General features: G+C 41.6%; 2 protein-coding genes across 20 annotated transcripts in view; both read left to right on the top strand.

Moving 5' to 3' along the window:
- The window catches only part of SPCS2 (signal peptidase complex subunit 2), a 29,863-nt gene extending 27,124 nt beyond the window's left edge, over positions 1–2,739 (top strand). For all 4 annotated transcript variants that reach the window (XM_065528726.2, XM_065528724.1, XM_065528725.1 and 1 more), the window contains one exon: positions 1,853–2,739. In XM_065528726.2, the coding sequence (XP_065384798.1) occupies positions 1,853–2,039 (187 nt within the window). In that variant the 3' untranslated portion in view covers positions 2,040–2,739. The remainder of the gene's footprint in view (positions 1–1,852) is intronic.
- A 572-nt stretch (positions 2,740–3,311) lies between these two features.
- The window catches only part of NEU3 (neuraminidase 3), a 31,937-nt gene continuing 7,550 nt past the window's right edge, over positions 3,312–27,698 (top strand). Inside the window, exons 1-3 of one of the 16 annotated variants that reach the window (XM_074014758.1) lie at positions 3,312–3,396; positions 18,820–19,498; positions 27,131–27,193. In XM_074014758.1, coding sequence (XP_073870859.1) covers positions 19,475–19,498; positions 27,131–27,193 — 87 coding nt within the window. In that variant the 5' untranslated portion in view covers positions 3,312–3,396; positions 18,820–19,474. Of the gene's footprint in view, positions 3,397–12,959; positions 12,990–13,176; positions 13,413–14,210; positions 14,411–18,738; positions 19,499–24,239; positions 24,380–27,130; positions 27,194–27,698 lie in introns of those variants that run through there. The other 15 variants (XM_074014760.1, XM_045371308.3, XM_074014757.1 and 12 more) reach the window with 15 other exon arrangements.

Genomic DNA, 27,698 nt, shown 5'->3' on the forward strand with positions numbered 1-27,698 from the left:
CTGCTTAGTGAAGGTTTTTCTGCCCACCTATTTAAGAGAACATCTTATTTTTTTATACTGTCTGTTCCCTACACACACTGAAATGAAAGTCCCAAAAGGCAGACATTTATATTATGTTCACTGCCATATATTCTTACCATCTAAAACTGCCTGACCCATATAGGTAGGCTTAATAAATATCTTAATTAACGAACATTTCTAAAATGTGTCAGGTCACAACTCATCAGTTCATGGACTGCCACCAAAGCCATGTACCTGCCAATAAAACTGGGCACAGAAATCTAAAAATTACTGTGATATCAATTAGTAGCAGTTGGTCAGAACTTGAGAAAATCTTTTGAGGTGTTGAAAATAGTTAAAGGAACTTCACGACTAGCTCTCCAAGTTGGGAGTTACTGCCTAGACCAGCAATTACTGAGGAGCTGTGATCTTTTGAGCACTAGTTAATGATAGGCACTGTTTTAGTTATGACAGTAATCCTAAAAGCAGATGGAAGTTCTCCCATTTTAAACATGCAGAAATACAGCCTCAAGAAACTGCTTCATCTAAAGATAATACTAGCTTAACAATCCACTGAATATGTCCCAATAAATGGAAACAGGGTGGGGGATGTCAGCCTACCAGTAATTGGTGTCATTAAACCCTCTTGAATGGATGGACATAGTAATGGCCTTCAGGGTACCTTAAAGTATAGATAAGGAGTCTCTGGAGTTCATTTAGTAAAGCAGTTAGCATCCCTGGCCTGTGATCAGAGTAAAACCTGGAGCTAGATTGATTACAGAGTGTAAGGACTAGACACCCTGGGATTGGAGAGCATCCTTGAAAGCAAGGGTTCTTCATTTATTTATAAAAATTTGATTGCCTACTAGAAACCCAGCTAAGAGTATGAAACGAGACAAAAATCTTTGCTCAAGAATCTCCTAGACAATCCTGATTCAAGCACCAGAAACAAAGGGAAAAGAAACCTCCCAGTCTAGTGAAGAACATAGTACACATCATGTCAACAGATAGGTAATTTTGTTGATACCATAGTATCCTATTATGAGGCCTGGCATATGATAGGAGGTCAGTATTTGAGTTGAATGTTGATTGATGGTGCTGTGGAAGACAGAGGAGACACATCTGACCCAGATTGGGAGGCTTTCCCAGAAAAGTTTATGCCCAAGTGTAGTGTTAACAAATAAGGGCCGGGCGTGGTGCCTCAAGCCTGTAATCCCAGCACTTTGGGAGGCCGAGATGGGTGGATCACGAGGTCAGGAGATCGAGACCATCCTGGCTAACACGGTGAAACCCCATCTCTACTAAAAAATACAAAAAACTAGCCGGGCGAGGTGGCGGGCGCCTGTAGTCCCAGCTACTCAGGAGGCTGAGGCAGGAGAATGGCGTGAACCCAGGAGGCGGAGCTTGCAGTGAGCCGAGATCCGGCCACTGCACTCCAGCCTGGGCGACAGAGCGAGACTCCGTCTCAAAAAAAAAAAAAAAACAAATAAGAACTTGTCAGGTGAGACAGGGGAGAAGAGTCTTCTAGGAAGACCTATCTAGCATGGCAAATACAAAGTCCAGAGATGGGAGAAGATGGTCCACATGGCTTAAAAGTCTACAGCAAGGTAAAGGAGGTACACAGTAATTAAAGCAGGAAAGATATATCAACACCTAAGAATCAGAACTAGTATCTTGAAGAGTTAGGAGCCCTGGGGTTTTGTTTTTGTTTTTGCTTTTAAAGGATGTGTTTGTTCCCTGTATCACCGGTGCCCAACTTACTCCTTTTCTTCGGAATCACTTGGTGCCGTATTGTTACTGGTTGAATCTCTGTGTTTGGTTTTTGATTTGTTATCTTTGCCCCCATGCTTAGGTTTGATGACAAATACACCTTGAAGCTGACCTTCATCAGTGGGAGAACAAAGCAGCAGCGGGAAGCTGAGTTCACCAAGTCCATTGCTAAGTTTTTTGACCACAGTGGGACACTGGTCATGGATGCATATGAGCCTGAAATATCCAGGCTCCATGACAGTCTCGCCGTAGAAAGAAAAATAAAATAGCCAATTCTAAAAGTAGCCCTCTTTCTGCTGGATCTTGCTGAATTACTGGCTTGCGGGGTGGGGAAGATAAAAAGAACTTAAAATGGGTAAAGTAAGAAATGTTTAAAAGTCCCTGTTTTGTCCTGAAATTTTAGTCTATTCTGGATAAATAGGATTTTCTGACACAGATATGAGAAGTTGTAGCTCTGATGTCTAGCTGTAGTCTCCTTGATCTGCTGATTACATTATTTTAATTTGCTTTTCTGAGAAAGTAGTTTTGCTAAAAGCTGTACAGATGTTTTCTTTTGTACCTAGCATACTTTATATAGTATAGCTTTGGGCCATGTAGCATTTTAAGACTGAATTTTAAAAAATTATTAATCTGTTGCTGACTCTGTTAATTCCTATTTCAATATGTGTTTCCTTGAAGAATTCAGGATACAACGTCTTGTGTATGACAGCTTTCCTTCACACACTATTTTTGTGGGTGTGTATATATCTGATTTGGGGAGAATTTAAAAAAAACATAGCTTTTTAATTTGTTTGAAACAGACTTTCTGCCTGTTACATTTTGTGCTTTTAACCAGTTAAAGAAGCCAATGGCATTTTAGTTTTATATTGTGTTTTCCACTAGTATATCCCTGTTGATTTGTTTGTGCCTTTTATTAACTGCCATTTTCTAAAATTTTTTTCAATAAAAGGAAGGAAGATGTGAAAAAAATGAGTCATAGTCTTGATGGAGAGAACAGAGAAACGAGTGTTAACATCTTTTTACTATAGGTTTTTTTCGTTTTTAGGCTATTTTACCTGTCAGAGACCCCTGAGAACCTGTAGCTGAGGAACTCTTAGCTTTCCAGTGATAACAACAATAACAACATTCTGTACTTATTTTGTGTCAGAAATGCTCCAAGTACTTTACATGTGTTAATAATGCTCACAGCAATCCTAAGAGGTAGGTACTGTTATTATCCCCATTTTACACATGAGGAAGCTGAGATACAAAAGTTAAATAATTGTCACACAGCTAGTGATAGAACTGGGATTCAAACCTGCGGAGTCTGGCTTCAGAGTTTGTGGTCCTGCAGAGACAAAACAGCAGTTTTTCCAGTGTTTTCCCAGTATGGTCAGAGAAGACCTGGGTGCTTGCCAAGATCCTTTGACCTTTAGGAATATTTCCCTGCAGATTTACAAAACATCAGTTCCGGCTGAGCCTAGTCCCCAACACTATATTTAGTTTGTAAGAAATTACCATTATCGCACTTCCTGTTTGTCTCGGGAAGGTTGTCCTATCTCACACCACATAGCAGGGAATTGTGAACAACACTGGACAGAAAGTTAAAGCCTTGGATTCTGTACTCTTCATTCCTATAAACCTTGGGTAAGTTGCAGAATTCTCTCTGAGCTTCCGGTTTCTGCTTCCTTTCCCTCCCACAAGGTGATAATCCTAATCCGTGAGCTTCTTAAAGTTTTTGAAAGCATGTAACCAGATAAGTGTATTTTTACAATGGAGGAGTTACAGTCATCTTGGTATTTGTGGGAGATTGGTTCCAGGAGCCCCAAGCATACCAAAATCCAAGGATGCTCAAGTCCCTTATATAAAATGTGTAGTGTATTTGCATATAACCCATACACATCCTCCCATATACTTTTAATCACCTCTGGATTACTTATAATACCTAATACAATGTAAATGGTATGTAACTAGTTATACTGTATTGGTTTTTTATTTATATTTTTTGTTATTTTTTAAAATATATTTTTAATCCATGGTTGGTTAAATCTGTAGATATAGAGGGCCAACTGTACTGTTAGACACAGGGGTCTCAAGGCTTGCAGATAGAGACAGTGAATAACCCTCTCCATGATGATCCCTTAGAGTTCCCCCAATATGCTTTTTTCTTTACATGTACATGCAAATATGTATCTCCACATACACTTTTTTTTTAACAAAAATTGAATTATATTGATATATGTCCTGTAATTTGTGTTTTAAACTTAATATGTCTTAGGCATTTTCCCTGTGTGTGTGTATAATGCAGCTATTAAAAATGAGTCTGAGGCCAGGCATGGTGGCTCATGCCTTTAATCCCAGCACTTTGGCAGGCCAAGACAGGTAAGTCACACCTGAGGTCAGGAGTTCAAGACCACCCTGGCCAACGTGGTGAAACCACATCTCTACTAAAAATACAAAACATTAGCTGGGCATGGTGGTGGTGGTAGATGCCTGTAATCCCAGCTACTTGGGAGGCTGAGGCAGGAGAATGGCTTGAACCAGGAGGTGGAGGTTGCGGTGAGCTGAGGTTTCATCCCTGCACTCCATCCCGGGCAACAAGAGCAAAACTCTGTCTCAAAAAAAAAAAAAAAAAAAAAGTCTGACATACATATATAAAAGAAACTGTCCTAAAATGCCACAAGTGCAAAGGCAGGGGACCAATTGCAACAAGTAGCTGGGGTGATAACCCCTGTGTGTGTGTGTATATATATATATACACATAGGTCAGTTTCTTTTTCTTTTTTTTTTTGAGACAGAGTCTTGCTCCGTCACCCAGGCTGGAGTGCAGTGGCGCAATCTCGGCTCACTGCAAGCTCTGCCTCCCGGGTTCATGCCATTCTCTTGGCTCAGCCTCCTGAGTAGCTGGGACTACAGGCGTGTGCCACCAAGCCCAGCTAATTTTGTTGTATTTTTAGTAGAGTCGGGGTTTCACCGTGTTAGCCAGGATGGTCTCGATCTCCTGACCTCGTGATCTGCCCGCCTCGGCCTCCCAAAGTCCTGGGGTTACAGGCGTTAGCCACCACGCCCGGCCAGGTCAGTCTCATTTTTAATAGCTACATAATATTCATAGTATAAGTGTTTTTACTTTAATTCCCTATTGATCATAATTTTTCCCCAGTTTTTTTCACTATTCCAGGAAGGAGTGTGGATTGAAGAGAGGGGAAACAAATGGGTCCTCAAATGAGAAACGAGAAACCTGGGCTGTTGGCAACTTTTTTCTAATTTGTGACCTAGAATACATCCTATTCCTTTTCTAGGGTGAAGTCTTTTGTTAAAAAAAAGTTTGAGAGAATGTATTCTTTTGAGATTATGAAAACTCCTTACCCCCTGGGAAATATAAAACATCTCTTAATGATTACAAAAAAATGTTGGGTGCCATATCCCCAAAAGGTGCCTATAAGCCCCACTTGAGACTTCTTGGACTACATGGATCTCTTTTAAGGTTTTTCCCTGACTCCAGAAACCAGTTGAAGCAGTTTAGGTTTGCTGAAGAAGTGAGTTATCAGCCCAGCTACATGTTGCAATTGGTCCCCTGTCTTTTCACTTGTGGCATTTTAGAAGTGTCTCATCACGTGAACAAAAAGTACCCTCTGCAAGCTCAAGCCTAAGCAAGGGCACACTTTGTAGAGCTGCGGAGCGCCTCTGGCCAGCTTCTGACACATGCATCTACTGAGTGGCCACTTCAGCCCAGTCCAGAATGCTGCTGGGCTGCTCTGTACCCTCTAGTAGGTCTGCAACACCCTTGCTACCAGGAAACCCTGACACCCATCACATCATCATGAATGAAGTTCTCAGTTCCTCACACTTAACGTCAGACGGACTTCTTTTGAGAACAGAGAGGGCCACTGAGGACAGTGGAAAAAGATCCTAATGTTTTTTCATTATTTGCAAATTTCAGCTGCTAATGTGTATTTAATGTTTGTCATGCTTTTATGTATGTGTAGAAACAAGTTTTACTTCAGAACAATTTCGGGGAATGGAAGAAGATGCAAAGTCCCTTTGCATACACACAAGTTGTGTTCTTCTCTGGACCCAAGTTCCTCCTCAGCTTAGAGCCCGATCTCTCACTAACTCTACTTTATCCACTCCTGGCTAGCCCTACCCACACCCCAAACCTTTTCTCCGTGGTGGAAGTCATCAGAGAAAACTGTTAATAGCACGTTAATTTAGACTTTTAGAATATATCCTGTCCCTACTGACAGCCTTTTTTGTTATTAAATTAGAGTATTCCTAACAACCCACCCTATGGTCCCCTTCTGAGAATAATGTTTTAAATACATACACACATCATTGTCTGTTAATAAGGAACTAGGGAGGTGGTTCCAGAATTCCTGGAACAGATTCAAAGATGGTTGCTGAAACTATGTCCTGGTTGTTGCTTACTGTCTTCTAGAAAGAGGTACTTCATCACTAATCTGGCATTCAGCCTCAGGTCTGCCCCATTTTAACTGCTGCTACTAACATTCTTCCTGTATAGGCAGCGGGTTCTTCCTCCTCTCAGATAACAGTCACAGAGACACATCCTTACAAGAGCTTGAAAGAAGGGAAATTCCTTACTCCTGTGGACAGAAACTAGGTGAATTGTTAGAACTTTGGTTTATTCACTTGGGCATAGAGGGATTCAGGGTACATAATACTTGTTAAGGAAGAATGGAAACTGTTGGGCTGTCTTAGAGCCAACCCCCTCCTACAGTTTGTCATTCCAGGCTTAGACCCATGCCAACACAACAGGAAAGGTCTCAGGTTTTTCTTGGCTGCTATAAAGGAGCAATAGCCCTTTCAGAGGGATTTCCCTGTGACAAACTGTTCTGGGAAGCAATTGATGAGGATTGAGTAGTTGTCAGGCTCTTAGTGCCCCAGAGTTGGTTGATTAATACTGTCAAAGGTGACCCACTGGAGAAAGAGAAACTTGGGAGAAACAATCTGCCATGAGCCCTGAGTGTTCCTGCATGTATATTCTTGCCTCGTGAATGTAAGACTGACCATTCTTCTTGGGCTGTACCTCAGTGTTCTGTTAGCAGTAAGCTACCTTGAAATGAGCAGATTTGCCTGTTGCTTACTATGAAAGTTTTGAGCACCGCTCCCCTCACAAGCTTGGGGTCTGCATATGTAGGCATCCGTCTAGGTCTACCCTGTGGCACTTTGGGGGGTGTAGGCCATGGGCAGCTGGTGCAAACATCATGCTCATGTTGCTAGCTATACCATAAGTAATAAAGTTATTTGTTTCTGACCCAGGAATCTCATGTCTTCTGGCAACATCCATGAAAGCATAGCAGGCTAACTTGTTAGCTTACAAGTAGGATAAAATTCACAGATGTGAAAGTTTTAGTAATGAAAATTGGATCCTGACCAACATGGTTTTCTAGAAGAGAAAGGACAAAGGCCTTTCATGGGCTGGATTAGAAATAAAAGAAATTCCCTGGGATCTGGTAGCAAATCAGATATTCCCAAGTGAGGGAGGAGGAAAGAGTCCTGAGGAAAGTCCCACCTGAAGAAAGAGTCCTACCTGAGAATATTTTGAGGCTAAGGAGCAAGAGGTAGGATTGAAACATGCTGCCCAAATTGTACTTAGGTTATTGCTCAGTCTCTGGGCAGGAGGCAGGAGGATGTTTTGACAATGAGGCAGCAAGCTCATGGCTCCAGCTGAGAGGCAGTATGGCCAAGGCTGATGAATGATTTCCCAAAGATGAAATAAATGATGGCAGCAATAAGGATATAGAACTTTGAACTAAAAACTTTAGCTGTTTGTTGAGTCCAAGTAGGTAGCCACTTGAACTGAAAGTAAATACATGGCCTTGCTGACTGACACAAAGCTGTTCTCCTTATGGCCTACACCCCCAAAAGTGCCACAAGGTAGGCCTAGATGAATGCCTACAAATGCAGACCCCAAGCTTGGTGGTGGGGGTGGGGTCCTCAAAACTTAGTGAGCAATAGGTAAACCTGCTCATTTCAAGGTAGCTTACTGCCAACAGAACACTGAGGTACAGCCCAAGAAGAATCGTCACAGCCTTAAATTCATATGAAGGAAGAACATACATGCAGGAACACTCAGGGCTCGTGGCAGATTGCCTCTCCCAACAGTATCACTATCTTGAGAGTCATCCTATTGGAAATGTTGATAAGGAATTTGTTCTTGACTTTACTTGCAGTCATCAGTGACACCACCTCAGCTCTGGATGGCACTTAAATCAGCCTCAACTCATTGGCCAGGGTGGTTATGGGTGACAGAATTGCTCTTCCTCTCTGTGGGCCAAAGTGGAGTCAGTGCAATCACTAATACATCCCACTGTGACTGGATTAATGTCTCAGACCAAGTACATGGTCAATACAGAAACTCGAGAATGCCACTTGACTTTCTAACGTAGATCCTGATGGCTTGTTGATTTTTATTCCCACCTTCTTGGATACAGGCCCTTGGATATGACTGAAGTCAATACTGATTGGTCTTATCCTGTTACATGGAGTTCTGTTGATAGTATCTTTAATTAAATGTTATAAAAGACTTTTAATGGACCTGGTTCCAGTTTCTGTCAGTTTAATCAGAGTGACAGGTGGAGTGGCATGCTCATGGGAGAATTCATCAAAGCCGAGATGGCAAAGAAATGAAAGGTACATCTTGTTGGGAGACAATTTTCATGGGTCTCTAGCATTTCTGCATATTTTGCAAAGAGAGACACTGACTATCTTTGTTCCAGACTATTTGTCCAGGAATGTTTATATAGCAAACAACCTTAGGAGGTATCAGAGCAAAAGGTGTCCATGCCCACTGCCCATTATTGAAGATTCAGGTTCCCTACGCTCAAAGTTCCTCTCCTTTAATGCACTCCATTGCCTGTGCAGGTATCATCTGGCTCTCTGCGTCGTCATATGGGAACTGGAGCTCAGAACTGGCACAAATGCTGGTACTCTGGCTACCACTATTGCTGTAACAAACAAACTATCCTTATTACAGGTAGGAACAGGCTACCTTATTAGCTTGCAGGTAAGATAAAAATCTCAGACCCTTCACAATTCTTGACAGCCCCACTCCTACTTCTGCCTGTCCCATATCTTGGAAGCTCCCTAACTTCTGTAACAGGAAGTTCCCCCGATACTCCTGTCCCGTCTTACTTGATCGCATTACTTCTCAGTACCCTTCTGCATCCCTCTTCCTTCAAACTTTTACATAATTCTGCTCTGCTAACACCTGCGCCAGGCCTGATCCCCTCACTTTAGTTGCTCACAGTCTGCTGAGAGTGTCAGACACTTAGATAATCTCAACACAATAGAAGGAGGTGCAAAGTGCTATGGGGGCTTGAAGAGGAGTATTTGTTCTAGTATGGAGGTCTGGGAGGTCTTCATACAGGAAGTGAAAACTGAGCCATGAATGAGGACTTGGGCCATTTTACAGATGAGGAATCTGAGGCACAGAAGTTTAATAAGTTGCCAAGATCACTCATCTAGGAAGTGGGAAGAGAGGATTGGAGCCAGGATTCTCTACCTCCAAATACAGAAATTGCTCCTTAACTTCACTGTCTCAGGCATAAGATGAGACCATCTGAATTTACCTCAAAGAATTTAGAAAGATTTGGTATTAGCTTTGGGTCTATAAAATTTGAGATCCACAGAGTTGGTGATTGTGAACTTGAAGAAGTCTGATAAAGAACCCCACAATGGCCGGGCGCAGTGGCTCACGCCTGTAATCCCAGCACTTTGGGAGGCCGAGGCGGGCGGATCACAAGGTCAGGAGATCGCGACCATCCTGGCTAATACAGTGAAACCCCGTCTCTACTAAAAAAATACAAAAAAATTAGCTGGGCGTGGTGGTGGGCACCAGTAGTCCCAGCTACTCGGGAGGCTGAGGCAGGAGAATGGCGTGAACCCGGGAGGCAGAGCTTGCAGTGAGCGAAGATTGAGCCACTGCACTCCGGCCTGGGCGACAGAGCAAGACTCTGTCTCAAAAAAAAAAAAAAAAAAAAAAAAACCCCAGGACTTGAGTGACCCAGTTTTTATAAAGGAAGTGTTTCAGACAAATAAGTCTTAAAGAATAATAAGATGAATACTTGTGAACCTACTGCATTAGAAATACATATATTACCAATAGAATTGAAGTCCTCTGGGTATCCTTAATCACATCTTACTTCCTGCACCTTCAGAAGTAACTACTACCTGGAATTTGGTATTTATTATTCCTAAGCATTTTCTTCATACCTATGTGTCCATTATATATATGGATATATACAGATATGTAGAGACATATGGTGATTTTTTAATTTTATTTTTACCTCCTTGGGAGCTCTTATATGATATATATATGGTTATTGTTTTACCTGTTTTTAAACTTTATATGTGGTTTTTGATTGAGAGTCTCCCAAACCACCCCTGTGTTCAGATATTTGCTAGAAGGACCCATGGGACTCAGCATATATGACTAAGATTTATTCCTCGATGTAATAAGGACATATATCTGGATCATAAGGGAAAAGGACACTGGCAGAGTCTGGAGGAATCCATTTACAGGTTCCTTGTGCTCTTCCTCCCATGAGGGATTACAAAGAGCTCACATTGCCCCAGCAACAAAAATGCAGCAACACGTGTGCAATGTTTCTGTCCAGGGAGCCCATTAGAGAGTACCCACAGATTATTGAGGTTTGGTCATGTGGGCACCATCTGCCTAGCACATAATAAAGACCCCTAGAAAACAAGCAGGTGTCCAGCATAAATCATACTGCATTCAAACAGTCTGCATAGTCAACTACTGTTTTCACTTGACTGGTGACTGGGAACACTTTGAGAGCCAGGTTTCCACACACCAGTCAAAAAACACCAATTGCAAGCAGGCCTTTCTAAGGATAGCACTGTTAGGCCTCCTATGGTAAATCTGCACAAGTACCATTCTCTCTGTATTGTGCAACTTGCTTTTTTGTTCAATATTGTGTTTGTGAAGGTAATTTAGATTGATACCTGTAGCTACAATTCATTCTATTTCACTGCTGTATACTGTTAAACATGACAGTTTATTTACCCTATTAATGGACATTTAGGTCTTTTATAATTTTTCACTATTAAACATTTGCTGCTATGAACATTCTTGTATGGATACATCTAATACAGGTAGTGGGATTCTTTGGTGGGAGAGGATATACATTTTTACTTTTCTAGGTATTGCTAAATTTTCCTCTAAAGTGACTGTACCAATTTACATTCCTTCTATTAATGAAGGAAATACAAGATTGGAATAATTGGGATAGTTGTGTTATCTTTGTGAACAGATTTTTAAATACTGATTGAGATTTTTAACTAGTTGTAAGACTTCACATTTTCTATATCTTAGTTTGGTGACTTTTTCTAAAACCATATTAACTTTATCTAGATTTTCAAACTTAATGAATAAAGTTTGTATAATATTATTTTTCTGATCTCTGTTGTATCCCTGCTTATAGTCTCCTTTTCATTAATATCATTTATAACTTTTAAAAATGAGTCTTGCCAGAGGGTTTGTCCATTTTATTAGATATATTAGATAACTAATATTTGCTTTTGTCAGTCCCCTCTATTGTACTTTGCTTCTTGTTTCATTTATTCTGTTCTTATTTTCATCATTTCCTTTTCTACCTTTTTGGGATTTATTCTGTTCTTCCTTTTCTACATTCTTAAGTTAGATCCTTAACTCATTACTGTTTTGTTGTTCTTATCTCCTGGTATAGGGTCTTTATTTGAGTTCTCCCAGAGTCAAGTTCTGAGACCAGGATCTGAGGGCAGTAGTATATGTGAGAGATGCAGGGAGTGCCATAATGAGGTGGGAAAGTAGGAAGGAAGAAAAGGTGAGCAATAAGGGTGTAGCTTTTAGTAGCTATTGATAATTGCTGTCTAGATTCATTAAATTCATTTTGTCATTAAAGGAAAAAATGACGAAATTCTATCATTCACTTGGCATTGGTCAGTTAATTATTTCATGAAGGAGAACTTTTCCCCATCAACTATTTAGTTACCCAGAAATATGGTTTGTACAGGAAAGGCAGAATAAAAAGCTGCTTTCCTTAGCAAACTCTGAGGTGACCAAAGTGACTTTTTTCTTCATATGTCAATATGAACTTTCTTTGCAGTCCTTGTTCTTTTTGATGTTCTAATTTTTCCATATTTGGCCAGTGGAATTACCTTCAAATTGACTCTTATCTTCTTTTGACATGACCTGAAATAGTCTTTTATGGCTTTCTTGCTTTCTGTTAAGACAAGATGTTCTAGGCTAATCTTATAAATTTTCTTCCCTGCACCTAAAATCAGCCATTTTTTCCATGGAACCCTGGTTCCTTTGGGGACAAAATAGTAGTTTAAGACCCATTATTTGGGCTTATTACGATTGAGTTGGCCTCTGGTTCTAGGCCTTTTTTTTTTTTTTTTTTTTTTTTTTTAGAAAAATACAGCAGGTTGTATTGAGGTTGGCTCCTGTGTTCTTTCAAAGAACCCTCATCATTTTGTGAGTTCTTTCTTTATGGCACCACGACGTTCCAGACTCATCTTGTATGTTCCCTGCCTCAGCACAGGATTTTTTTTTTTTTAATGAGAAAAAATATCACGAATTCAAATTTATGGAAGCTTTACATTTTTATGTCCTCTAAGTTAGCAGTCTGTCCTTTTATTGGTGTTTGTAAAATTTCTTCTTTTTAAAATTTTTATATTTTAGAGACAGGGTCTCGCTCTGTCACCCAGCCTGGTGTGCAGTGGTGCAATCACAGCTCACCACAGCCTCCAACTCCTGGGCTCAAGGCATCCTCCCACGTAGGCCTTCCAAAGCGCTGAGATTGCAGGCATGAGCCACCAGGCCCAGCCTATTTCCTTTATGTTATACTTAGTCCCAGATAAAAAATGACCTTAGATCAGCCCTTTCCTCTTTGGTTGGGGAGAGGAGGGCTTAAATTCAGGTACTGTGAAACAGAAGAATGGACTCAGTGCTATGTGACAAATCTGTGTATGTAAATGTGTGTATATACACACATAAATTATACATATGAATACATTTTCATTTTCATATTTTGCAAAAAGGATAGCCAATGCTCTGGACCTCTGGTCCTTTTTGTAGGGTACCCTCTGAGGCCCGGAACCTTTGCTCAACTCTCAGGCTGTCCGGGGAAGTTTTAGGCGGTGATACCGAGCTGCAGACCAATGTAAGAGCTCGGGGCTGTGGGACTGAAGAGAGGAAGCGACCGTTGGGAACTGAGGTGGGCCCAGGGCTTAAGCTGAGCTGGAGAGGGTAGAGGTGGTGCTGGTCCCGTGCGGTGGTGGGGACCGGGCTGTGGGCTGGAGGGAGGGGCAGCGCCGAGGGGGCGGGACGGGGCGGGCTCGCGGAGGAGGCCAACGGTTGGCCCCAACTGCCACTGACTACAGCCTGCGTCCGCCTCTTTCGTTGCCATTACCTCTTTCCGGCAGTCGACCTGCTCTTTGCTTCTCGGGGTTTGTCTCCGTGTCCTCCCTCTGTTTCTCCCTCTCTATCCTCCTCTGTCTCCGTCTCCGCAGCCTTGGGGCCGGTGCCTCTCCCAGGCTTCGGCGAATGAGACCTGGGGACTTGCCCCCGCGCCCCATGGAAGAACCCCCGGCGTCCAGCTCTGCCTCGACAGAGACGGAGGAGCCGGGGTCCAGTGCAGGTGAGCGGGGTTGGGAGACAGGAGAGCTCCCGAGGAGGACTCAACTGTGGGGACAGGTTGAGCAAGACCATCTGCGCTTGGGAAATCCAGCCTTGGATCATTGAGACAGAGCCACCCTGTCCGCTAGGATCTGACCTGGCCGGAGTATTCTTAGCTAGTCCTATTTTTATTTGTTCTCACTGAAGCCTGACTTAAACCTCAGAATTATCACTGCAGAGATGAAAGGGGACTGAGACTGGAAAACCCCTTCTTACCAGAGGTCTCTGGTCGGCAGAAAGATCCCTGAGCTTCAGTTTCAAGTCTTGGTCCAGATATTACTGTGGAGCGGCATTCAGTAAGCTTTGCCCCCATCCTGTGCCTGAGTTTTCCCATCTATACCATGAGGTGGTTTAGACTACAGATCTTCAAAGGTCTGGCACGTGATAGGTGCTCCTTAAATATTACTTGTTAGGAGTGAATAGATGAGATAGGGAGGCCTCCTTCTGGGATTCACTGGAGGCTCACTGGGTTAGTTGGAGGCTGTGGAATTACATTATTATAGCCTGAGAAGTAGGCGGTATTATCTCCATTTTATAAGTGAGGAAACTGAAGCTCAGAAGTAAAGTGACTTGCTAGTAAGTGTCAAAGATAAGTCAGACTTCAGAGTCCATGCTAGGCTATACTCTCTCCCAGTAAGAAAGCGGGGAGGACTTGATGGGAAAGTGATTATATCGAGCAGCAATTAATCATTTGAATTCTCTGCCTAAATGAACCCCAGAGCAGGACCATATCTGATTCTTTTCTCTCCCCAGTTTCCAGCACCTGATTTGTGTGAAATAGTTTGGGTGGCAATGCCAGAATCACCATCTATGTTACTTCTGTCATCAACACGATCAGTATAATTACAAAAATTAATGGCTGTAATTGTTATAGTGATAATAAAGCATAAGTGAAACTGTGAAGACATCAGAATTTATAATTAAACACACCTATTGAAACAGGACTCTAAAATTTATAAAGCACTTTTGAGTGGTTCTTCATATTGATCTGCTTAGGTAGGTATTATTATCCATAGTGTACAAGCAAGAAATCCAAGATCTAGAGGTTGAGTAACCATCAAAACGTCATGCAGCAAGAAATGGAGCTGAGACATGAATCCAGCCCATCTGACAAGTTGTGCTTCTCCTTTGCTGATTTCCTATTTCCTCTCCCTTTCCTTTTTTTTTTTTTTTTTTTGAGACAGAGTCTTGCTGTGTCACCCAAGCTGGAGTACAGTGGTGCAATCTCAGCTCACTGCAACCTCCACCTCCTGGTTTCAAGTGATTCTCCCGCCTCAGCCTCCTGAATAGCTGGGATTACAGGTGGATGCCACCATGCCCAGCCAATTTTTTTTTGTATTTTTAGTAGAGACGAGGTGTTACCATATTGGCCAGGGTGGTCTCGAACTCCTGACCTCAAGTGATCTGCCCACCTCAGCCTCCCAAAGTGCTGGGATTACAGGCATGAGCCACCGCACCCAGCCTCTTCCTTTCCTGTTCTGAGCCCTATCCTACTCCATGCCTATCCTGTGCTCCATTCTTCTTATCACCTGGAGAATTCCTGTTTAAATTTAACTAATAGTCACATGTTGTCTGATGATAGTAGTGTTGGTTTAACTTCTAATTAAAGTGGTAAGAGTTTAAAGTATGTTCTCTTTCAGCAATAAAGAGGGATTTAAATGTTTTTAAGAAAGGGAGTTGTAATTGTTATTATTGTCATTGTTATCCACAGGATTCAAGGAATAAAACTAGAATATACATTAGTTCGTAGTTTAAAAATAACTGTCATATATTGCACTCATACTATGTCACAGGCCTTGTAATAGCCACTGTAGTTAAGCATTTTATTTCTATCACCTACTCTACTGAATTGTATAGGGGAGGATCCTGAAGCTTAGAGAAGTTGAGTAACATGCCCAAGGTCACATAGTCCTGGCCTGGTCCAAATCCTATGTTCTTAACCATTACCCCAGCCTGGCTCAGAGACAGATTATTTGCTTAGAACAAAGCCTGACCCTCCCAGGGAGGAGAGCCTGAATTGAGGGGAGAGAAGTGTGCTCTAGTATTGGGTGAGAAGATGGTCTCCCCTTGCTTATCTTTTGATTCTGCTGTTGAGAGCCTGAGATTGAAATGAAGGGAGGCTTTTCTTCTGGACTCAGCAAGGCCACTCCCGCAGTTCCCCTCATGATACTGAGCCATAGTTCTTTTCCCTTCTTTAAGTTAGGAACAAGTGACTAAGTATTCTTATGCTATTGATAAAAGTTTGTCTTGATTGACACTAGGAGGCTGTAACCAAAAGCAGTGCAACTTTGCCCTATAGTTCATTGTCCTGAAAGCTTCCTGGAAGATTGGTCTAAAATCATCATGCCATTCCTCTGTCAAGAACTCTTGAGTGGTCTCCCATCTGTGGAATAAACACCTTAATAAAGTATCTAAGCCTCCCAGGATCTGGACTGTACTGACCCCTTCAGTCCCACCTCTGCCCCATCCCTTGCACTCCACCTTACTGTAGTCATACTAAACTACTGAGAGGCCCTACAACTCTCTGTGTTTTCTGTCACCTATAGGCTTTTCACATCCTCGTCCTCTGCCCTTCTCCTTTTCACCCTCAGTTGGCTAACCTATAGGTTGTTTTCTGTCACCTATACGCTTTTCACATCCTCGTCCTCTACCCTTCTTCTTTTCACCCTCAGTTGGCTAACCCACTATTCATTCTTTAAGATCTGGCTCACTCATTCAGTCATTCAACAAAAATTTGTTGAGTGCCTATTATGTACTAGGCATAGTTCTAGGTGTCAAGGTGGAGCAATAAGAAAACAGACATACCCTTGCCCTTTCTGGAGCTTCCATTTTGTGGTATGTATTAAACAAATGTAACATAGGAGACATCAAAGTGTGATAAGTGGTGTGGAGAATAGAACAAGGAAAGAAGATAGGCTGGGGCAAAGGAGTTGACAGAGAAACCCTACTGATTGGATGATGTTTGAGCAGAGCTGAAGAAGTTGAGAGAGTGTTATGTGACTATCTGAAACGAGTGTTCCAGGCAGAGCCTGTGACTATATGAGGCAGGAGCTCTTTTGGCTCAATAATTCTCTCCAAAAATCCTTCTCTGGTGCCTTGATCTGGACAGATGCCACTTTTATGTTTTTCTACTTGCTATTGTGTTTACCTCTAAAGTAGCACTTATTACATCGTGTTATAATTGTCCATGTATATGTCTGTTTCCCTCACTTGATTGGGTTTCTTGAGAGCAGGAACCTCTGATCCTTCTCTATCTTCTCAGCACCTATTTTAGAGCCTGACATGGAGGAGACACCTAGAAATATTTATTGAATAAATCGTTCTTACAGCCTGATAATATTTACAAATGATTTGTAAAGTTGGGTTTGGATGACAGTTGGTTTGAGGAAAAAGTAATTCTAAGGCTGCCTTTTGTCTGTCTGGCTTGATTCCCCTTTTGAGCCTCTGAGAAGTGGAACACCTGGTTTTCTTTAAGAAGAATACTTGGACATTGTGAGCATTATGGCAGGGTAGCCAAACTGTAAAATGGGGGGTAAAATATAACAAAGGCAGCCGGGCATGGTGGCTCACACCTGTAGTACCAGCGCTTTGGGAGGCCGAGGTGGGTAGACCACCTGAGGTCAGGAATTTGAGACCAGCCTGGCCAACGTGGTGAAACCCATCTCTGCTAAAAATACAAAAAAATTAGCTGGGCGTGGTGGCAGGCGCTCGCAGTCCCAGCTACTCGGGAGGCTGAGGCAGGAGAATTGTTTGAACCCAGGAGGTGGAGGTTGCAGTGAGCCGAGCTCACGCCATTGCACTCAAGCTTGGGCAACAAGAGCAAAACTCCATCTCAAAAGAAAAAAAAAATAACAAAGCCCTTTATAGCTGAATTTGTGAGAAAGTAAGAGAAATCTCCAGGGACTAAGAAACCAAGCGTGAACTGAAAACCAGAGTGATTAGCTCCTTAATCTGCCCTCAGCTGTACTGGATGTCTCACCTAGAAACTTGGACTTTAATAGGCCTGTTTTTATACCAAATGAAGCTATAGGTCCGCATGGGTTAGACTCTAGTGGGTTTTTGTTGTTGTTTTGTTTTGTTTTTGAGACGGAATCTTGTTTTGTCGCCCAGGCTGGAGTGCAGTGATACAATCTCGGCTCACTGCAAGCTCCGCCTCCTGGATTCACACCATTCTCCTGCCTCAGCCTCCTGAGTAGCTGGGACTACAGGCACCCGCCACTATGCCCAGCTAATTTTTTTGTATTTTCAGTAGAGACAGGGTTTCACCATGTTAGCCAGGATGGTCTCCATCTCCTGACCTCGTGATCTGCCCACCTCGGCCTCCCAGAGTACTGGGATTACAGGCGTGAGCCACCATGCCCAGCCTGGTTAGACTCTAGTTTTTGACAGAGGATGGCATGTGAAATCCTCACATGAAACTAGGTCCTTTGAAAATCTGCACCCTGTGTAGGGTGTATACCTTCTGATAGGGTGGACTAGTATCTTAATTCATTTTCCGTTGCTTATAACAGAATACCTGAAACTAGATAACTTATAAAGAAAAGAAATTTCTTACAGTTATGGAGTCTGAGAAATCCAAGGTCCAGAGGCCACATCTGGTGAGGGCTTTCTTGCTAGTGGGGACTCTGCAGAGTCTGAAGGCAGCACAGGGCATCACATGGCAAGGGAGCTGACTATGCTAGCTCAGATCTCTGGTTTTCCTCTTATAAAGCCCCTAATGCAACTCCCTTGATAACGCATTAATCCATTCATTCATTCATGAGGACAGAGCCCTTATAACCCAGTCACCTCTTAGAGGCCCCACGTCTCAACACTGCCATATCGGGGATTAAGTTTCAACATGAGTTTTGGAGGGGACATATATCATACCAGATCTACTAGGAAAAAAAAAATTCTCCCTACTGACACAGAGGGAAGACAAAGAAGATTGCCTTTTATCCTAGGCTTTTGTACAGAAAAAAAGTTTTCCCAGAAAATTCTTAACCACAGCCATTCACTCGTATAGATACTCAAATGGCCTAGAAACTCCAAGTCAAGAATTGACATTAAAAACCACCTCAGGCTGGTAATACCCCTGGATGCTTGGCAAAAAGAAATGCAAAACCGCTCTGCTCCAAGATACATACTTGACACAGGCCACACAGAATTCCCACAGGGTCTGGAGTTAATGAAATTCTCATTTGTTAAATAAGAATGTATATTGCTTGCTTTGTACTATTGAGAGCATATGTTACTCTTGTATAAATAAACATTTGAATATGTATCTGTGCCTCCCCTTTGCTCTCCAGAAGTGAAATGATGAAGCAGAATTTATATGCAGGCCAGCATTTGGGTATGGACACACATTGAGCTGCCTTCTATCCTTGCAGAGGTCATGGAAGAAGTGACAACATGCTCCTTCAACAGCCCTCTGTTCCGGCAGGAAGATGACAGAGGGATTACCTACCGGATCCCAGCCCTGCTCTACATACCCCCCACCCACACCTTCCTGGCCTTTGCAGAGAAGCGTTCCACGAGCAGGGATGAGGATGCTCTCCACCTGGTGCTGAGGCGAGGGTTGAGGATTGGGCACTTGGTACAGGTGACTCTTCATCCCAGATCTGAGTCTGGGCCTCAGTTTCTCTTCACAAAGCTCAGAGCTCTTCAGGATCTGTGCCTTTTCTCATCAGTACAGGAAAGCCATGTGGGGAGCAGAGGCAGAAAAAACAGCAAAAACAATGGCTCTCACTGAGTGCTTATTGTGTTCCAGGGGCACATTGGGTCCTCACAGCCACTCTGTTTCGTAGGTACTGTTTTCAGTCATATTTTACAGACAAGGAAACTGAGAGTCAGAGAGGTTGCCATTTGCTCAAGGTTATACAGCTATAATAAAGCAGTAGAAGCTGGCTTCAAACTCAGTTGCTGACTCCAGAGACCGCCACAGTTATTTAGATTCAGCTAACGTATGATGTGCCTTTCATTTATATTCCATTTAATCCTCATAAATCACCCAAGGAAGTAAGCATTGGTAGTCCAATTTTGCTGATGGTGGATCCTGGTGCTCCAGAGGTAAGTAATTTGCTCAGGACCACATTTAGCAGATGACGGGGGGATACCAGTAATAACCACACTTCTACTACTAATGCTAATGCTGTATGTGAGGTACATTTTATTATCTCCACTTTGCAGGAGGTAACCAGGCCTGAGAATTAAGCTCATTTGCTTTGGTCACACATCTAATAAGTGGGAGAACTGGAGTTGGAGCCCTTCCTCTTCAGTAGAACATTTTGACTGTATTTTTAGTGAGGAAAGAGAGGTTGCTATTCTTTGGCCTGGAAGCTACGGGGTTATTTCAGACCCCAGATAGGCATACGTCAGAGATATTGTGGATTTGGTTCCAGACCACCACAATAAAGTGACTGTCACAGTAAAACAAGACACATGAATTTTTTGGTTTCCCGGTGCATATAAAAGTTATGTTTACACTATACTGTAATCTATTAAGTGTGTAGTAGCATTATGTCTAAAAAAAAGTACACACCTTAAAATATTACTGAAAAGTGCTAATGATTATTTGAACCTTTGGCTAGTCAGTCTTTTTGCTGGAGTAGGTCTTGCCCTGATGTTGGTGGCTGCTGACTTATCAGGGTGGTGGTTGCTGAAGACTCAGTGTATTATTATTATTATTATTATCATCATTATTATTGAAGCATTTCTTACTTATATAGATAATTTCTTAAAATAAGACAATGGTCTGGGCACAGTGGCTCATACCTATAATCCCAGAACTTTGGGAGGCCAAAGTGGGAGGATTGCTTGAGCTCAGGAGTTTAAGACTGGCCTGGGCAACATAGCAAGACCTTGTCTCTAATAAAAATAAAAAACATTAGGTGGGTGTAGTGGCACACACCTGTAGTCCACAGCTACTTGGGAGGCTGAGGGGGAGGATTGCTTGAGCCCAGTTCAGGGCTCCAGTAAGCTGCGATTGTGCCACTGGGGGACAGCAATACCCTGTCTACCCCCAACAAGAAATAAGACAACAATGAAGTTTGCTGAAACAGTTGACTCTCCCTTTCACAAAAGATTTTTCTGTAGCATGCAATGCTACAGAATTTGATAGCATTTTTCCCATAGTAGAACTCATAAATGAATCCTCTCAAACCCTGCTGCTGCTTTATCAACTAAGTTGATGTAATATTTTAAATCCTTTGTTGTCATTTTGACAGTGTTTACAGCATCTTCACCAGAAGTAGATCCTATCTCAAAAAACTACTTTCTTTGCTCATCTGTAAGAAGCAAGTCATTTGTTCAAGTTTTATCATGAGATTGCAGCAATTTAGTCACATCTTCAGGCTCCACTTCTAATTCTCTTGCTATTTCCACCATATCTGCAGTTACTTCCTCTACTGAAGTCTTGAACCCCTCAAAGTCATCCATGAGTTGTGGAAATCAACTTCTCAATGTCTCTTAATGTTGATATTATGACCTCCCATGAATCATGAATGTTCTGAATGGCATCTAGACTAGTGAAATTTTTCCAGAAGGTTTTCAGTTTACTTTGACCAGATTCATCAGAACAATCACTATCTATGGCAACTATAGTCTTGTGAAATGTATTTCTTAAATAATGAAACTTGGAAGTTGAAATGACTCCTTGATCTGTGGGCTACAGAATGGATGTTGTATTAGTGGCTGTGAAAACAACATTAATCTCATACATCTCCATCAGAGCTCTTGGATGACAAGGTACATTGTCAATGACCAGTAATATTTTGAAAGGAATCTTTTTACCTGAGGAATAGGTCTTAACAGGGGCCTGTAAACAGAAGTGCTTCATCCAGGCTTTTTTTTATTGTAGAGCACTGGCAGAGTAGATTTAGGATAACTCTTAAGAGCCCTAGGATTTTCTGAGTGACAAATGAGCATTGACCTCAATTTAAAGTGACCAGCCTGTCTTTTGAAGGTTTGAAGCCAGACATTGACTTCTCTCTAGCCATGAAAGTCCTAGATGGCATCTTTCAGTAGAAGGCTGTTTTATCTACAGGGAAATCTGTTGTTTGGTGTAGCCACCTTTGTCAGTTACCTTAGCTAGATCTTCTGGATAACTTTCTGTAGCTTCTCCCATCAGCACTTGCTGCTTCACCTTGCCCTTTTATGTTATGGAGACAGCTTCTTGCCTTAAACCTCATGAACCATCCTCTGCTACTTTCCAGCTTTTCTTGTGCAGCTTCCATACCTCTCTCAGCCTTTGTAGAATTGAAGAGAGTTCGGGCTCTGCCCTGGATTAGGCTTTGTCTTAAGGGAGTGCTGTGGCTGGTCTGATCTTTTATCCAGACCTCTAAAACTTTCTCCCTATCAGCAATATGGCTGTTTTGCTTTCTTATCATTCCTGTATTCACTGGAGTAGCACTTTTAATTTCCTTTAAGAACTTTTCAGCCTGGTGCGATATCTCATGCCTGTAATCCCAGCACTTTGGGAGGCCAAGGTAGGCAGATCACTAGGTCAGGAGTTTGAGACCAGCTTGACCAACATGCTGAAACCCTGTCTTTACTGAAAATACAAAAAAAAAAAAAAAATTAGCCAGGCGTGGTGGTGCATGCCTATAATCCCAGCTAGTCAGGAGGCTGAGGCAGGAGAATAGCTTGAACCCAGGAGGCGGAGGTTGTGGTGAGCAGAGATCGAGCCACTGCAATCCAGCCTGGGCAACAGAGGGAGACTCTGTTTCAAAAAAAAAAAAAAAAAAAGAATTTTTTCTTTGCATTTACAACTTGGCTGTTTGGCACAAGAGGCCTAGCTTTCAGCCTGTCTTGGCTTTCAACATGCCTTCCTCCTAAGTTTAATCATTTCTAGCTTTGATTTAAAGTGAAAGATGGGGGACTCTTCCTTTCACTTGAACACTTAGAGGCCATTGTAGGGTTACTAATTGGCCTAATTTCAATATTGTTGTGTTTCAGGGAATAGGCTGAAGGAGAGGGAGAGAGATGAGGGAACGGTTGGTGGAACAGTCAGGACACATATAGCATTTATCAAGTTCACCATGTAATATGGGCACAGTTGTCATACTCCAAAACAATTACAGTAATAACATTAAAGATCACTGATGAAAGATCACCGTAACAGATATAATAATAATGACAATGTTTGAGATATTGTGAGAATTAACTGAAACATGACAAAGACATGAAGTGAGCACATGCTCACTTCAGGGTTGCCACAAACCTTCAGTTTATAAAGACAGTATCTGAGAAATGCAGTAGGGCAAAGTGCAATAAATCACATATACCTGTATTTCTTATTGTTGCTTTCCTCTCTCCCAGGGCTAGCTTAAGTGAGACAAATGAGACAATGGTTTTGAGAGTCTTTTGTAAAATATATATAGCTGTGTCATCTCTCTATATCTATATAGTAGGCACTTTAATACTCCTAACCTACCCTGCTTTTTTACCTACAGATGCCTCAAATCTGACCATTAAATCTTCATATCCATAGCAGATAACCTTCTGCTGTTAAAGTGCACAGTGCAAATGCTATTCTGCTTGAACATGGGCCTTGCTATCAATCCCTATCTTTGCTTTTGATGACATTGGCTCACATTTCTCTTGGTGAAGTTTTTTTGTTTTGTGGGATTTTTGGTTCCTGCTCTTTCACCTTATCTTGTCATGAGTTTTTCTCATGGCCTCCCAGGACCAGACTTCTGCATGTATAACTAGCCTCCACAGAGGCCCAGCCCTACAGCCCAGTAGAACTTGGGATTCTAGCTCTTTCCTTTCTTCTAGGACAAGCATTGCCTGTGGTCATCGGTCATGTTGCACTGTTTTTGATCAAGACAGTAGGCTGTTAAGCATTTTTTAAAATACTATTTTTTTAGATACAACTTCTATATTGCCTAGGCTGGTCTTGAACTCCTGGCTCAAACAATTTTCCTGTCTCAGCCTCCTAAGTAGCTAGGACTACAGGTGTACACCACTGTGCCCAGCCTTTTAAGTTTTAACTATCTGTTTGTCTGTCTGTCTGTCTGTCTAGAGACAAGCCCTCTCTGTGTTGCCCAGGCGGGAGTGCAGTGGCTATTCACAGGTGTGATTGTTGCATACTACAGCCTCAAACTCCTGGCCTCAAGCAATCTTCTCGCCTAAGCCTCCTGAGTAGCCGCAACTACAGGCAGGTGCCACTGAGCCAAGCAAGCATTTTTTATCAGACCACAACTGTTGTATAACTTCACTACTCAGTAGTCATACACATTCACAAACATGTCCCCTTTAATTCATTCTCTCTTTATTTCATTCTCTGATTTATTTAATTGTAGAATCTTGAAGTTAGAAGAATCATAAGCCCAACTTCTTTCCCAATATAGAAATCTGTATTCTATTGGTAGTTACTAAAATCTTAGTGGTTAAGAGCATGGCTTTGGAGTCAGTCAAGACCTATCATTTATTGGCTTTGTGACTTTGGATACTTGACTCTTCTCTGTTTCATCATCTGCAACATATAGATAATAATAGATACCACATAGTAAGAACTAAATATTTGTCATTTTCCATTAAGGGTCTCCTTGCACAACTCTTCAAATGAGCACCTGATTGCTGTGGCAGCTGTTTTTTGTCTGTGAATGAGATGATCTCTACTTCTCTATAACTACCCATTGGTTTATTCTGCCTTCTGGGGCAGTCAATCTATACAAAATGTAGATACAATCTCTTTTTCAGAGAACTACTCTCTGAAGTACCTGAAAGCTGCATTCATGCCCTCTGAGTATTATGTTTTCTGGGCTAAACAACTTCACTTCTTTCTGTAACTTCTTAGGGCACAGTCCTGATTTGGTTTCTGGTCCCTTGAAAAGTGTGATTACTGTCCTTGGAATGCGGTCTGAGATGGCAGTGTCCTTTTTTAAAGTAGAATACTCGGAACTGAACTTGGGACTCCAAGGGTAGACCAACCATCTCAGCAATGAGGTGAGCTATCCTATCTTGTATTCCCTTTAATGCAATTGAAGGTAAAATAGCACTTTCTTGGTAGCTACATAGCACAATTGACTATGTAGATTGTGTAGACTATGTAGACTATGTAGACTATGTAGAGTAGATGGTCAGCCAAAACCTCCAAGTCTTTTTCACATTTGTTGTTCTCTTTAAAAAAAAAAAAAAAAATTAATTGTAGTAAAATATATCTAACATAAATTTTACCATCCTAACCATTTTTAAATGTATAATTCATTAGTGCCAGGTATATTCAAATTGTGCAGCCAATCTTCAGAAATTTTGATTTTTCAAAACTGGAAGTCTACACCCATTAAACAGCTCCCCATTTCTCCCTCCTCAGTCCCTGGCAACCACTAATCTACTTTCTGTTTCTATAATTTTGACTACTCTGGATATCTCATATAAGTCGAATTGTATAGTGTTTGTCTTTTTGTGATGGCTTATTTCACTTAGGTAATGTCCTCAAGTTTCATCCATGTTGTAGCATGTATCAGAATTTCCTTCCTATTTAAGGCTGAATAATATATCATTGTATGTATATACCACATTTTGTTTATTCTTTTTTTTTTTTTTTTTTTTTTTTGAGGCAGGGTCTCACTTTGTTGCCCAGGCTGGAGTGCAGTGGCGTGCTCATGGCTCTGCAACCTCGAACTCCTGGGCTCAAGCAATCCTCAGCCTCCTGAGTAGCTGGGACTTCAAGTGTATGCCACCATACCCAGCTAATTTATTTTATCTTATTTTTGTAGAAATCGGGATTTCTGTATGTTGCCCGGGCTCCCTTCATCTCTTGATGGATGCTTTGGTTGCTTTTCCCTGTTGGGTATTGTGAATAACATTGCTATGAATAAGGGTGTGAAAATATCTCTTTGAGACTTTGCTTTTAAATCTTTTGGACGTAAACACAGAAGTTGAATTGCTGGATCATTTGGTAATTTTATATGTAATGAGAAACTGTCATGCTATTTTCCATAGTGGCAATACCATTTTATATTCCTACCAACAGTACACAATGGTTCTAGTTTTCCACATCCTCACCAACATTTGTTATTTTCTGGTGTGTGTGTGTGGTAGCTGTCCAAATAGTTGTAAGGGGGATACGGGATACCTCATTGTGGTTTTTAGTTGCATTTAGTTGCATTAATTAGTGATGCTGAACATGTTTTCATATGCTTGTTGATTACATTTGTTCTTGTTTTACATTTTCTTTCTTTCTTTTTTTGAGATGGAGTCTTACTCCGTCACTCAGGCTGGAGTGCAGTGGCGCGATCTCGGCTCACTGCAACCTCTGCCTCCTGGGTTAAAGCGATTCTCCTGCCACAGCCTCCCAAGTAGCTGGGACTACAAGCGTGTGCCACCATGCCTGGCTCATTTTTTTGTGTGTATTTTTAGTAGAGACAGGGTTTCACCATGTTGACCAGGCTGGTCTCGAACTCTTGACCTCAAGTGATCCACCCACCTTGGCCTCCCAAAGTATTGGGATTATAGGCATAAGCCACAGCACCTGGCCTACATTTGTTCTTTAATCAGTTTTCCCCATGCACATTTTTAAGCCACAACGTGTTTTACCTCTGTCAAGCCTCAGCTTGATTTATATGTCCCATTGCTCCAGCTAGTTGAGATCATCTTAGATTCCAAGGCTTTCATGCTTTATTTACTCTTTCTTCCACCTTCATGTCAACTATATGTTAGATATATCTGGCTCAAATTATTTTCTCCTCTCAACCACTAAGGATGACTAAACTTCTGACTTCCCCAAAACTAGACTGCTTAATAAGTAAGCTGACTTGATCACTTACCTCTGGCATGTTTAGTGTGCTTAGGGTACTCTGGTATAGAATGGGCTGTCCCAGAGATCTTGAATTCCCTTTTGAACTAGCGTAGTTCAAGGACGGAATGGTTTTTTATCCAGAAGATTGCAAGGGGTCTCTTCTGTGGAATGGGAGTTAGCACTAGATAACCCTTATGGTCCATTATGGCTTAGTTTTCTTTTTTGTTTTTGAAACAGGGTCTTGCTCTGTCACCTAGAGGGGAGTGTAGTGATTGATCATAGCTCACTGCTGCCTCAAACTCCTGGGCTTAATTGATTCTCCTGCTTCAGCCTCCCAAGTAGATAGGACTTCAGGTACTTACCACCAGGCCCAGATAATGTAAAAAATAAAAATAAAAATAAAAATGCTTTGTAGAGATAAGGACCCACTATGTTGCCCAAGTTGATCTCAAACTCCTGGCCTCAGGCAAATGGCTCTGAGAGTCTATGATCTGAGCCTGCTTAATCTGTTTTGTCTATTTATACATAAATTAATTTTTTAGGCCGGGCGCGGTGGCTCAAGCCTGTAATCCCAGCACTTTGGGAGGCCGAGACGGGCGGATCACGAGGTCAGGAGATCGAGACCATCCTGTCTAACACGGTGAAACCCCGTCTCTACTAAAAAAAATACAAAAAACTAGCCGGGCGAGGTGGCGGGCGTCTGTAGTCCCAGCTACTCGGGAGGCTGAGGCAGGAGAATGGCGTAAACTCGGGAGGTGGAGCTTGCAGTGAGCTGAGATCCGGCCACTGCACTCCAGCCTGGGCAACAGAGCGAGACTCCGTCTCAAAAAAAAAAAAAGAAATTAATTTTTTAAATTTATTTTTTGTTTTAGGTAGTTAATACATTTCATATAGCTGAAAAATAAAAATAGTATAAAAAGATATATTTCTCATTTCCATTCCCCTATCTCTTATAGGCAATCACTATTATTTCTTGTTATCTTTTCGGTGCTACTTCATACAGAAGCAAAGCAAAACAAGTATGTACTCTTAATTGCCCATTTAAAAACTTTTAAAAATGTGAAGTGATAACATATGCAGAAAACATAAAACATAAATGTGAAATGCACAAAACCTAAGTGTCAGCTCAGTGAGTTATGACAAAGCCAACACTTGTGGACTCATCATATATAGAACTAATATTCCAAGAAATAGAATGTTGTCAGCATCTGAGAAGTTTCTCTTATGGCCCCGCCCTTCTTCCCAAAGGAGAAGTTAATTATATTAAGTTGATTTATAGCCCTAGAGTTTAGTTTTGCTTTTTTTAATCTATGTAGTCTTTTGGTCTGGCTTTTTTTGTTCAGTATTCTTGAGATTTATCCAAATTGTTGTGTGTAACCCTAATTTGTTTTTCATTGTTACATAGTATTTTGTCGTATGAACATACCACAATTAAGTGATCCATTTTACTGTTGTTGGATACTTGGGTTAGTTATTATAAGTATAGACTATACTGCTATGAATATTCTTATACATGTTTTTGGT

Source organism: Macaca fascicularis, chromosome 14 (assembly GCF_037993035.2).
Source record: "Macaca fascicularis isolate 582-1 chromosome 14, T2T-MFA8v1.1".
NCBI classification, from domain to species: Eukaryota; Metazoa; Chordata; class Mammalia; order Primates; family Cercopithecidae; genus Macaca; species Macaca fascicularis.